The sequence below is a fragment of the Apostichopus japonicus genome, chromosome 15, assembly GCF_037975245.1.
Source record: "Apostichopus japonicus isolate 1M-3 chromosome 15, ASM3797524v1, whole genome shotgun sequence".
In the NCBI taxonomy this organism is placed as follows: domain Eukaryota; kingdom Metazoa; phylum Echinodermata; class Holothuroidea; order Aspidochirotida; family Stichopodidae; genus Apostichopus; species Apostichopus japonicus.
The window spans coordinates 28,310,051-28,324,234 of NC_092575.1; the positions used below are offsets into that span (position 1 = coordinate 28,310,051).

Sequence of the window (14,184 nt, forward strand, 5' to 3'; positions counted from 1 at the left end):
ACTTTCTTTCAAATTTAAGCCAAACAGGATTATATTGAAGGAAGAATTAAGTCTAACAACCAAAAAATTAGCTTATAAATTGGTAAACTCCCAAACTTTTCTGAACAAAATGCAGTGGATTTCTGAGATGTGCAGAGTTTGGGCAAGTTGTCCCCGGTTGAAAGTCAAAAATCAAACCAAGTGAAAAGAAGAAAACACAAGTACAAACTAATATGATTTAGTGCCTTTAACATCTCCTTATCACAGCAAGCAAATAATATAAATTGTGTCAAACTGTGTGTTTGTTACATTTTCATTGATTTTAGGAGGGAGAGAGTTACGAGAAGAATAAAAACATTTTAACTGGACGACTTTTAATGGACACTTTAAAGGTCTTTATAGAAAGTGAAAGATGTTAGTCAGGAAACATAAGTATAAACATTCCTATTTGTTTGTTTTGTTTTATCAAGCGAGTGCATGTAACCCAAGCCCTTGTATCCCCGGTAACTGTTCCCTGACTGCTTCTGCGCCTGGATACAGTTGTGAATGCCCGCCATTCTTTTCTGGAGACAATTGTGAAGGTAAGTGCTGCTATTATCAAGCTCAGGCAGGTCAGGCCACATCCAATAAGATCAACACAGTTTGGGTACCATGTCAAAAGAAAAGCTGCAGCAGCTGTATAACCCTCACACCACCCCACCTCACCCCACCCCCAACCTCTCCCCTTCACCCAGCAGAGCTGAATCAACTTGTTTTAAATAATAGAGACATCTTGGCAGTCCCTGTTGTGAAGATGAAGTCATTTCATCGGCAATCCATTTTTACCACTTTGCTTTAAACCCAGCTGTAAAACCCTCACACCACCCCACCCCCAACAAAAAACCTTTCCTCTTCACCCAGCAGAGCTGAATCAACAAATAGAGACATATTGGCAGTGCCTATTTAGAAGGTGATGTCATTTCAGCATTCCAGTGTTGCCACTGTGCTTTAGTTTATTTATACGTAATAGAAAGCCATTGGAATTTTGATAACGTATCATTAAAGGAACTATTTCAAAAACAGAAAATATTTTTCCAATTAAAGCAACTACAAGGAATTAATTAAATTAATCAAATAATGAATAACAAAGGAGAAGAAGAAGAAGATCATGTATATCTCATATAATATTTTGCTGTCCTTGCCGGAGGACTGGACTGATCCTTGAAGTACTCGAGACTACGAGGGCAATACAACATGTAGAATGATCATTCAAAAATCAACATTTGCCGCAGATGGCTTGTCCTGGTTATTTGAGGACTATACGGTAGAATCTGTCAATATTAGACTGTGTTTTTTAATAGTAAAATGGCATTAATTAGCATTATTTGGTAATGCAACATCGTTATCTGGCTGCTGGCAATACTTTCCTCTGATTATTCCATAATTTGTGTCGCTATTTTTCACAGTTGCTGATTTCTTATGTTTGTTCAAACAATGTCAAAATGGTGCAATTTGTGAGTCAGGGATTACTGAAGCTATATGCATTTGCCCAGATGGCTTTACAGGAGACACTTGTTCACAAGGTAATTATGGTGTTTTTTTCTATGAAATAACATTTACTTTCAATTTGTGTAATTGTTTTTAAGACCAAGTGGTAGAATCTATGCAATTAATGCTGATGGGTGTGTAGGCACATCTGGGCTTGTAAACACATTTACTACTCAATCAGCCATAAAATGTATCTTTAACTTTCTTCCTGGCAAGCTAATGTTTGTGTTGGAGACGCGGGTAAAGTGTTTGCCGGTATAGAGCTTAAATATTTTTCGTTAATTTGGTTTCTATTCACTTTTTCTTTTCCCGACTTGTTTTAGTTGTAAAGGTTATGGTTCACGGAGGATTAGTATACTTCGAATGGTTGAGAAGATTTTGAAGAAATAATAAAGTTTTTCTGAGCGTTTCTTTTGTTAATTTTATATTTAATTTATCGTTGTTTCCAAAAGAATGAAACTTCTATCCAACAGCTTTGAAGCATGGCCGGCTAAAAAACAAAACAAAACATGTTTCTCATCCGTGCCAGGCGCCTCCTTTCCCCTTTTAATCAAAAGCAAAACCATAATTGACTGCACCTGATTTCCGAGTCTATATTCAGGTTAACAAGGATTCTAAACTATCATTAAAACTTACTTTGTAAAGGTTGCCACATATTCCAAACTACTAGCGCAATGAAAGAAGAAAATATGGCCGCCCATTTTTGCTTATTTTTTTCAGATCTCAGTACAAGAAACATGTAATTTGTTTGGATAATAGAACACCTTTCGATAATGTGGTTAAGTAACTAATTTCCTACCCTAACTATATGCAGGTTTTTTTTAAACCTTCATGAAAACAGACTGTTTTGAAAAATGGATTTTGAAGCTCAATAAGATAAGAAATGCTTACCGTTAAATGCTGACGTCAAATAACCTATTTCGTATTTATTCCAATATAGATCCACAATGGATAAAACTGCTGAATAGATCTTACTAAAGAGAAATAAGAACTGCATGTAAAGCGATCATTTTAAGTTATCATTACCATGGTTTACTGAAACACCCCTTTCCCTACCACCAGAGGAAAAATATCCATATAGTGGATAAAAATAAGATAAAAAATAGTACCATATACAGGTCATTGATACAAAAGTTACTTCTACAACAGCTTCCCAAAATGTGTATGGTGGATAGGGGAGGGGTAGGGGGGGGCACAGTGGATCAGAGTTCTTTAGGTGCCAGTTATTCTTCTCTCCTCAATTACATGTTTACATGGATAAAATGGTAATTGTCTATTACTATCATAGAATACCACAAAACTTTAATAATTAAAATGCATTAATGCATTTTAAGTATTAAATTTATGTGGTATTCTATGATAGTAATAGACAATTGCCATTTTATCCATGTAAAAATTAATTATTGAACAATTAAGACATTTCAAAAATTGATCCACTGTTCCCAAACCCGGGGCAGAGTGAATCACCCCTATTCGGTACAGTGAATCATTAGAAAAGAACAGCTTAGCTAACTTTTTTTAGCAAATACACTAAAAATTGTACGGGGCTCATGGTTATTTAATAGGCAACAAGAAAATAGTAATAAATACTAAAATAAATACTAAAAGTCAATTATATATATGGCCTAACATCAAAACCAATGAAACCATAGCCTACATTTTTTTAAATATGACATGTTTTTGATATCTTCCTCAACTAATTTGCATATATCAAAAGATTGGAAAGGAAATAGGAGAGCTAAAGGTGATTTAAATGGTAGCAAGAGTAATAGGCAAACTAAAATTCAATTATGAATATAGACCTAAAATCCAAACATTTAAACCATATTCTACATTAAAAGATACAATTTTTTTCTCAAAATGTTCCTCAACTGATTTGTATATGTTAAAAGATCATCAAGGAAAATAAGAGAGATCAATTCGATCTTAAACGCAGCAAGAAAATTGAATGTAGTAAGCACACTAAAACACAACATTGAATACTAACATAGGCCTAACATCAAAACATTGAGACCATAGCCTACTTTCAATGCTTACATTTTATTTCGATATCTACTTTAACTAATTTGCATAAATCGAAAGATCAACAGGGAAAAAGGGAATCACTGGTCACGGTGATCCACTGTGCCCCACCATGGTTTTGAACATTATTACCATCAAACTGTTAAAATAGGCTAACCCTTAGCCTAACATATGGTTTCATGTTTGCTACCAAACTACTCCATTAAATGATGGTATAACAAACTGCCCCCCCCCCTCTCATTTCAACTTGTGCTATAACAGGGTTGGACACTGAAAAACAATAATATTTCCCAAGTTTTCTGGTACTGCAGCTACTCTGGTGATTTTTCTGTGAGTTATTGGCTTTGATGTGAATGTAAACTAGATAGCACTACAAATAATTTGTATTCTTTTAACTTTTAAGTTATTTGAAGTGATTCACTGTGCCCCATCTCCCCCTATATATAGTGACAAATGATAAATGAAGGTCAAAGCACGTTTGAGGGCAGGCGCGTATCCAGGGGGGCGTTGGGGGCGCGCGCCCCCCGGGTAAGAAAAAGAGGAGACAAAAAAGAGAAGAAAAAAGAGGGGGGAAAAGAGGGGGGAAAAGAGGAGGAGAGGAAAGAAGGGAAAGAAAAAGAAGAAAGAGAGTAAAAGGAGAAAAGGTGGGAGTAAAAGAAAAACGCCAAGACACCGGGAAGAGAAAGAGGAACAGGGACATCATTACAGCGCTGATCCCTATTATATACACAGGGTAGCCAGTGGCGGATCAAGGATTTCGGAAGTTCGTGTGCCTCACCCTTACACCGACAACTCCATTTTTGACGTTTCCATTTTCCTCTCTCACTCATGATCTATATATATATACTATATATGGTCTATACCATAACGTGTGTGTGTGTGTGTATAAACGCCTTAAACAATTGTAGAATTGTGCTATGAAACCAACTGTTGCTGGTCTCGAAATCGAGCGTGTCGAACGGGAACATGACACATTTCAGGAAGGGGCGACCGCCCCCCCCCCCCTTCAACATATTCTTTTTCATGATATTGCTAGTAATTTCAAATGTAGAAAGTGCGTAGATGCAACTTACAAGACCTGGGAAGTGTCATTTCCAGCAATCTGGGAGACATTCTTGGCCGAATTTTGCTTGTACGCTTCGCGCAAACAAATTGTCCTGGGTAGTATAGCCATTTCCAGCGATCTGGGAGGCATCCTCGCTACGCGCCTGTTCGAATTTGTAAAGCAAACAGCAGATTTCACATCATATCAGTGAGTTTGAAAATGGCGTTCCAGGATGAAAAGCCTCAAAACTGTCCGACTTGCCGAGAAAAAAACAACCAAAAGTTTTCGCGCGCTCCGCGCGCGCGTTCAGCATACTAATGTCAATATCATATATACATGCATCGGTTATTACATCGCATACCATCGTATAGTGTACGGTCCGTGAAAGTTGAGCAGTACACCGCGGGATGCTAATGTAAACAACGAAATGTCTTATGTAGATAGAGAAAAAGCATGGAGGTCCAATTATGTCAAAACTCTCTTTTACATTAGTAATGGCGAATTAGGGGCTTCAGCCCCCCTTCCCCCCCCCCCCCCGCCTCCGACGCCTATGTGTGTAGTGTTCGGTTTCGGAAATATCTGCTATTTTTCATTTCCTTCAACGGAGTTTTATAATAGCCGTTATAAGAAGTTTTAATATTTGTACACCAATAAATTAACTGTGTCTGAATTTTCGAAAATGAAATGTTTTGCAACATCATGGGTATGTCTTCAAGTGAGCTTATTCACGAGAATGTGAATTTTCAAATTCTGAACAAATAATGGGCTTAAAACCTTGAAAAGTGGAGCTGACGGATATTGTGGGCCGCGACGTAGAATCGCATACAAAAGCAATGATCCACAGGACATGCGATGAGGTCGAGCATGATGTGTGACTGGTGACAATCTTCAAAAAGGTTATGGATGGAAAAAACTATTGGCAAATACTTGGTTCTCAGGCAAAAAGTGTACATCTGGTTGGTCATATACAAGCCCGAGAAGTGCCATTTCCGGTGATCTGGGTGGTATCAAAACCAGAAATTTTCTTGTACGTTGCGCTCCGCTTGGATAGTAATTCGCGCCCCCCCCCCCAGGGTTAGAAAATCCTGGATACGCCCCTGGAGGGCAGGAGAATTTAAAGGACGAAATTAAGCAATGTAAACAGGTCCACATGAGTGCAAAATCCTCACCGATTATGTGAATTCAGCAAATTCAGGGGAAATATTAAAATCATGTATGCAGGGATCAGTTCAGTGTTCTCATGAAGCCATTTCTGAATATTTTAGTACTTCCAGATCCTAGCACCTCACAACAACCACCAGAAGTTAGCACAACACCTTCTCCTGGTGTGGTGACATCAAGTCGAAGCACCACCATGGAAACTGTTACGACTCCAACTCTAGCTGGTACACCGACTAGCCCTTCAGTAAACGATAATGTGACAGAGATAAGCCAGTCACCAGGCAGTGTATCTTCAACTGAAATGCAGAGTTCTTCTACTGTGGCTCCAACTACTGTTAATTCTACAGGTGAGCCAATGTATTATTGTTGGTGTACCTAGTAACCTGGTTCAGAAATAGAGTAGGGGGAGGGGAGTGGTGGGATGGGGAAGGAAATATAAAGTGACTATAAGGAACTAGCAAAAGTTACTGAACAGTTTCACAGGAAGTTTACTGAAAGTCACAGTGTAATACCTGCAGTTTAGAATTACATTTTCACAAGCAGTAATGTTTACATATATGTCTGATTCTTTCCAGATGTACTTTTCATAAACTGAATTCCGTAAGTCTTGGCATGTGAACTTTTTGTTCAGTGCCAAGTATGACCAACTGTCAATTGTTAGTGATCACTTGTATACATCACAATATAATTCAAAATATCCAATAATGGACCAATAACCAGTAACAGACTTATAGAATCAAATTAAAAAACATGTCTAGAAAATCTAGTATTGAATTAAGCCATTGCTATTTACCTGACGTTATTAGCTTGATTTGCACTCCTTAGTGAAATGCTGACGGACTAATACCAGTACCAAAACTATGTCTGTCAGTATTAGATACATTTGCTAGTATCTTGAAATAATGCCAATGACCTTTTCATTTACTCTGACCTACCTGACTTTATAAGATAAAGGATCTCGTTATAGTTTGCTTTTAAGGAATGTCAATTTTTGTTTGTTGTTGGTCAGTTTGAGGTCAAAAGGCATGGAAGCATGGAAGAACTTGAAGTGCAATGGTTCAAGCAAGACTTTGCTACTTGGCCAGTTCTGTTCCTAGTGAATGGGTACAGTACATGTCATCCTTATTTTCACTACAAACCGTAATATCTTATCTCATTAATATTTATATATCTTAATATACAAATGAGAAACTTGTAATTTATAGTCTTAATCTACGGCTGAATTATTTCCACTGTTCAACAGATCCATGTACTAGTAGCCCATGTTTATCAGGAGGAACCTGTAATGTTGATTCTGGGGTAACTCATGGATTCGTCTGTCAATGTGCTCCTGGGTTTATTGGCGGAACATGTCAATCTTCCGGTAAGTTTCCATTAGTCTCTTGTTTCTTCGTGCATCTTGCCCTCGCATAAACTCTGAAACAGCTTCAATCTGATGAGTGCCGCAGAGGGCCAAGTCTTTGGTAGTGACACAATAGACTAGATCACCAAACTTTGAATAAGAGGGGGTTAGAATATTTCCAACCTTATTAAAGTTAGTAACACTTCTGATTGAGCTCATGACAACATTATTTGACCAATGTTGCTTCTCTGGATTCACAATAAAACTTTGATTCTTGCAATGAGATCAGTCCAGGACAAAGCATACAATTATCAGAAAATGACTCACGTTCACTTTGTCTTGGGATAAGCAATATCCAGGCTGATGAGGTTTTGTGGGGTTATGTGACATATGAGCCCTCTCTAGAGTTATGTGACCATTTGGGCTTAAACTTTGATATTCTTTGTTTAACTATGCAGCCATTGTTTAATAACCATGCAAGCAAAAAGGCAAAGATTGAGAGATACATTTTGGAACTGCTTTTTGGAATGACATTATATGATATGGAAGGAGGTGTTTTCTTTGATAAACAGGCTCATTTACATATGATTCCATTTATGTCACAAAATCTTGAATATTTTTTTTCTTCAAAAAGCTAGAATAGGTATTAATGAAAGGTACTTCTGTGTATATTATTACAGCTGGGAATGTTTCTTGGTCATCTGATTCCTTCCCGTTGGTGCTGACCCGGGGTTCTGTCTCCGTACAGTATGATATAAAATAAATGTTCCCATCTGGCCAGAATATAAATTAAATACAAAATAGTAAGGTGATGTTCCCTTACTTAATCAACATTCCTAACCCTTCTGACTGCAAACATTACGGTGGACCGTAGGACTATAGTTAAATTTAGTGATGCTAATGTTGGTATTGGTGAAGCTGGCATGATCCTGACAATTAAATATTTTTACCAGCTAGTTAAAGAGTAATAGGTTAGCAATGTTTTATAGACAGACAGTAGACAAGTCATTCCAGATTGAGATATTAAGGAGATATAATCATGGTAATTAATAACACTTACAAACCGGTTGGCCAGCTCTCTATGGGTTGTATGGAATGAAAGTAGCTGTCATCTGTGTTTGCTACATACTGTCATGTGCATCCAGTGCAGTACCAACAGCTTAGACGAGAAATAAATGAATATTAACAATTATTAAGTTATTGCTGACACTCAGCTCAGTTCCGTATGGATTGTAATATCCATCACTGACCACTTATTCCAATAAATTAGGATTAACTTTCATGATCCTTTCTAAATCTGGCAAGTTTTTCTTCGTTGGTTGGTGTTCATCGGATGCCGACTTATTCATAAGCTAGTATTATGGTCACTTCTGCTCATCCTTATTATTAAAGTATATAGCTACAACTTGTCATTATATAAACAGAGAATGAAGGTCAATGTACTCATTTGTTTAATAATTTTATTATTTTTAAAAAGTTTTGAAAAATCTGTTTCTCTGGCAGTAATGCACAATTGATTCATATAGTGAACTTGTTGCAAGAATCAAAATTGATTGCTGTGTAAAATTACACATATAAAGTACATGAACAGTAGAAATTTAAATGTAAATGTTCAATGATTTGGTATACGGTAGTGTGCTTTCAGTCACTTGCACATATTCCCTTTTGGAACTATGCGTAGACATTTGTAAAACATCACTACATGGTTTGGTGTTTGCGCAGAATTACAAGTTGTAGCTTAATCCATCTTCTTTAGCAATCTCTACAAGAATAAAGGTCAAGCTCTTGCAGGCATATTAATTCAGTTTGTATACATGAAGAAAAATTTAAACTGGTCAGTTAAATTTGTGTACAAAGTCAATGTTTCATGATAAAATGCAAATTCTTTAAGCAGACCTGTTAACTCCCAACATATATGCAAATTGTAAGCACTCAATGATCATTTATGCCTACCCTTGTTAATTAACAGCATCAGACTTTGTTAGCAAATATTTGGATATAGTCCTTCAGGGAACGTCAGTCTGCTATGAAAGTGACAACGGCTTAGTGTTTTAATAGAAGAGTTCTTGTTTTTTACAAACTAATCAAGATTTCTCCTGTAGTAATAATATGTTTCAAAATGTAATTGGTTGTTTTAACTGCATTAAACTTGGTCTTTTTCCCAACCACAGATCCCTGCAACTGTACAAATGGAGGTACTTGTATGATACTGGCAGGGACATGCTTGTGTCCAACTGGAACATTTGGAACACGTTGTGAAAGATGTGAGTATAATTCTATCCATTGAGGGTTTCTTACATTAATCCGAGACAGGTTAGTTAATCATTGTATGCGATAAACTTGCTGCAAGTAATCAATATTCTTGACACTCGACTGAATTAACTGTCCAAGTTATTTCTGTCCACAAGCCTGATTTGTCCCCAAAAGCCCTTTGTCTGTCAGTACTTATGTATAGAACACATGCTTAAGAGTGTCAGTTGATTTCTGTATCACAGTGGAAGAGCTGCCTTATCTAAACTAAATAAATACATGCATAATAGATATAATGACACTGGTAATATTGGTGTGTGTCTAAAACATGTGCAGATTTGTGGACACATGTGGGTTTGAAAGCATGTAACAAAGTTATAAAACAATATGATTCTTTCTTTCCCTCGCAACCCCCAGAGAAAATTGTTTACCTTTGCTGCTGGTCTGTGAAAGTTTGGTTCAATGCAGTAAATATTCACTTATTAAATAATGTGTTACACGAAACCCAGCGTTTTCTGAAACCAGCTAACACCAAAGTTTTCACACCTTGGATTTTTTTGCCACGGTTTAAATGTCACAAACTCCTGTGTTATCCTGTTTACTGGGGATTTTACACTTTTTCACTGGAGAAATTTTTGGTAATGTTGAGACGTAGAGTGAAAACTGGCAAACCTTTGTGTCAATTTGGCTAATTTCTTTCACTGTAAGAAGACTGAGATTGGAGCATGTTCAAAATTCCTTTAGCTTGTGAACCAAAGCTTTGTTTCGCACCATGGTTTATCTCTTCTTAATTATATTAACCAACTGTTCTCAACGTTTTGTCTTCCTTGCAATCGCGACCCTCCCTCTCTTGCGTACTTGTTGGTCTTTGATTTCTTGCTGCAGTTACTGGTGAAGTGTGGCAGCTCAGGATACACTGGCGTTGGCTCGCATATATTGCCATAGCAAAATATTATGAATCCGACATTAATCCTCCCCTTTACCTATAAGATGATTGCTTCTCAGTTAACTTATCATAACAGCAGGTCATTATTAATATTAAAACGTTAATTGTCTTCCATGTCGACCGTACCGTATGCTGTGGTTTTTTATGTTTATTTCTTTGTATTTTATTTTATATTGTTTCATTTTGCCTTGTTGTTTCTCTAACAGTTTGCTCAGACAATCCGTGCAATGGTAGAGGAATGTGTTTAGAGCTTGAAACCAAGGCTATCTGTGTTTGTGATGATGGATACACAGGGAAAAGCTGTGAGAATGGTAAGTATGAAAAACTGTAGGTGCATGGTCAGTTTAAAATGTCTTAAGAGATTCATGAAGAAAGGAAGAGTGAAATCATTGGTTTCGTAATGATGTTATAGTTCTGCAATTATATTGTCTCAAGATAAAGATGTGGTCCGGAATCGCTGTCCATTTTGGCCATAGGTATGTGTCAAGTTTGAAGCATTTCATACATACCCAGCAATGTAGACCATGACATGGCAAACCAAGTAGGCTGTGTGTGTGTGTGTGTGTGACTGAACTAAAATTGGCCTTTGATCCATTTACCAAAATGGAGTGAGAGAGCTGGTCGATCTTAATTAGGTCTGAAGGATGTGGTTATTGATGAGACGAATTGGCCTTGAAGGTCATGGAGTAGGTTGTGCATGGGTGCACATAAAGGACTGTGACAATGGCTGGGGTAATCTGTATTTAATTACCAACTGGGGGATTTGGGAGGGGGAGGGAGGGGCATTTGGGGCAAACCCTCTCTGCCTTGGTACAGGGTTCACATCAGCTTGATGGGAGTGATTATCAAGTTGTAATAAATTCAGAACAGTCAATGTTAACTAATGGGTAACAAGATTTAATTTGGCTGGTTTTAATTTATAGACGGAAATTTACCAATAGAAAATCAGTGTTGTTCACTGGTAATATGGAATGTTTGTTTTTAACATACAATATGCTAGACTAAAAAAGTTAACCTCTATTTTGGCAGCTGTTTGATGTTATCTGTCTTTGATCATGTATGTCTATTCAATGTCAGTGGTTTGCATGAAGATATTTTCCTTGTAACTGGATCCCTGCATATACCTACAATAATATGTATATAGTTTGTGTGCATTCAACCTAGTAGTTACATGTATGCACTTGATACAGTGATGTCTAGAAAGTTTCAGTTTCCTATCTTTTCTTAACAGGAGGTGATCAAAATGCCAATGAAGCTGCCCCAGTGGTGGATTTTGCTAAAATGAATCCTTGGTGGATCGCCATCATCGTGGTCATCGTTCTGATCTTGGTTGTTACTCTCGGTTTCCTGGCCTTTAGCTGGTGTTCTGGTAACAAAGCCATGGATGACCAAAAAATGAGTGTGATTGCTTGAGCTGGCCGTATCATGATCCTAGCTAGCAGATCATTTGTAATAATGCTAGGGTTAATTATCTCATGCCACTTAGACGAGATCCTTCATATTAACTTACCAGTGTAGACTCTCCTCTAGCAATACATCGTGTGTTAGGGTACTAGCCTAAATTAACCAAACAATTTAAGTATCTGCAAATTAGAGACAAGGTACATTATTCATGAGCACTGTTGTATAATGATTCAATTAAAGCAATTACCATACCCAGCTCATTACTTTATTCACAGTATGTGTTAATACCTTTTTATCTTACTCATACTGAAAGAAAACAGTAGTTGTCAGAGACCTGGGTAACACTATCCTTAGAATGAGGGTCTGAAAATATTAACGAGCACAGTCCTTTTGTCTGGAATTGTTGGTCAAAAAGTTACTATTGTTTCTAAGAGCATGTGAATTAATGTCTTTCTCTCCAATATGCAATTAATATTGAAATAGCCTTTAGATTTTTATCTTTTAAACTGCAGTTTATCTTCTCTCAATACTATGCCGAGAATATCACTTTGCTTCCATTGTTCTCTGTTGTTGTTATTATATTGTCTTCTTCATTTTTTGGTTGTTATTATTTTTGTATTGTTTATTCTAGTGTTTTAAACATGTTTGAAGATGCATATCCCTGTTATAAGAAGCTCAGAGTTGTATTGCAATACCCTTGCAATATGTCTGCAAACAGTGAGAATGGTTCATGTGGCTTTGGCGCAAGTATCAACGATAAAACATTTTAATTGAAGTACTTGTCGTGCAGTAAAACACGGAATCCAAGTTTGGAGAGTTGTTAGCCCCACCCAGGAAGTAATTCTCAAATAAAAGATTTTGTAGTCTTGTTAAAACTTTCATAAAACTTACTTAACCTTGAGATGCGTCAACAGGGAAAGTTATACATACCCTCTATAAAGCGATGCATTCCTTCAATGCAACTCAAAATTTCTCTTTTGTCCTTCACGCCTTTAATGAAACACCGTAGAATTATTGGCACCACTAACAGAGTATTGGCCCTTCAGTTTATTTACTGTATATGATATGTCAACTGCTGTGTTGCTCCATTCAGTGATGACTTGCACTATAAATCTTCAACATGTTTTTTTTTTTGTGTCCAAGGCATTAATTGTTTTATTGAAGGGTTTTCTTATTTTTTTGTATTGTTACATTTTATGAGTAGCAGACATGTTGTTATTCTCTTACTTGATTTTTATACATTTCAATGCACTGCTTTAATGCATATACCGTTGTTTTTCAGCACTGTCCCATCAGTACTAGGGAAATGAGGTATTTTATATTTGCTGTTTTCAAATTTATGTTTTTCTCTCTAGTCTTACCTGTCTTATTGAAAACATTCTTAAGGACAGATGCCATATTTAGTATGTTGATGTTTCACATTTAGTACAAGAAGCTTATTGTTGAGGTCAATGGTCATTTCAGGACAGCCTGTGTCATTGTGAATTTATTGTTTATCAAATCACACTGCCTTTCACTGCATTACTAAGATCAAGTATGTTGTACACCCTCACTATACATTTATCAGATTCATGACGAACCAGATCGTTACATCATCAAAACCACATCGCATTTTTAAATTCTGGTTTCCTTTTCTGGTATAATTATAGAAATTAACTAATAAATAATGTAACTGGTAAATTATTAATTACTTTTAAAAGAGGAACGAAATTTATTACTTTTCAAATTAATCTTTTTTTTAACAAAATATGTAAATGCAATTCATGGGAATATAGTTTAAAGTAGTCCTACATTTCCATGATGTTAGAAAACTGGAGAAATGAAGTTGAAATTTAAGCCATTTTAATGCCAGCGTAGCAGGATATTCATATATTAAACGAAATAGCAATTTCCAGCAGATGGATACTAATGACTAAAACAGGATGTTCATTATAATTATCAACATTAATGCAAAGTTTATTTTAATATAAAAAGATTATGATTTATAGCTTAGCATTGCTTTTTTGTCACATTCAATCCATTATTTTGCAAAATCGGTGAAGGGTGAACGTTATAAAAGTATGTTAATGTTAAGGCCTTTGGTAAGCTGATTAGTAAAATGTAAAATTAGTTGATGACAATCCTTCAGTGTGTTTCTCTTTGAGTTCTCTCTTTTTCAGCTATATTAAACAAACTACCCACCCCTCCTCCACCCATGGCTACTGGACTGTGATAAATATGTATCCATCAGGAGCACTCAGGAGTCCATCGACTACAATGCACTATATTATACTACAGTGCTATATACTATACTGCAATGCACTATACTATACTACAGTCACTATATCCCCAAATATGCAAGAAAGTCAAATAATGGTCAAAGGCAAATTTGAAGAAGTATTCTATTGTTGACAAAGGTGATGCTCTGAGTAGACGCTGACAATGATAAAACCGTTTCATTTACAATTAATATAAGGGCATAATGGTACATATGTTTCTTTATCAATTAATATTAGATTTTTCAGGTCC

The 14,184-nt window shown here is 36.4% G+C and overlaps 1 protein-coding gene across 1 annotated transcript; it reads left to right on the forward strand.

The window, feature by feature from the left end:
* Positions 1-241: 241 nt before the first annotated feature.
* On the forward strand, positions 242-13,790 carry LOC139980537 (protein lin-12-like). Its single transcript, XM_071992248.1, has 7 exons — positions 242-560; positions 1,425-1,541; positions 5,839-6,081; positions 6,978-7,097; positions 9,248-9,340; positions 10,479-10,583; positions 11,504-13,790. Exons 1-7 carry the CDS (start codon positions 392-394, stop codon positions 11,683-11,685), a joined length of 1,029 nt encoding a protein of 342 aa, XP_071848349.1. The 5' UTR covers positions 242-391; the 3' UTR covers positions 11,686-13,790.
* Positions 13,791-14,184: the final 394 nt, after the last annotated feature.

Excerpts from the sequence above, each read along its gene's own strand:
- LOC139980537 (XM_071992248.1), top strand. The coding sequence starts at position 392 with ATGTTAGTCAGGAAACATAAGTATAAACATTCCTATTTGTTTGTTTTG. Across the intron at positions 6,082-6,977 it reads AACTACTGTTAATTCTACAG|ATCCATGTACTAGTAGCCCA; the intron begins GTGAGCCAATGT and ends ACTGTTCAACAG. Across the intron at positions 10,584-11,503 it reads AGGGAAAAGCTGTGAGAATG|GAGGTGATCAAAATGCCAAT; the intron begins GTAAGTATGAAA and ends TTTTCTTAACAG.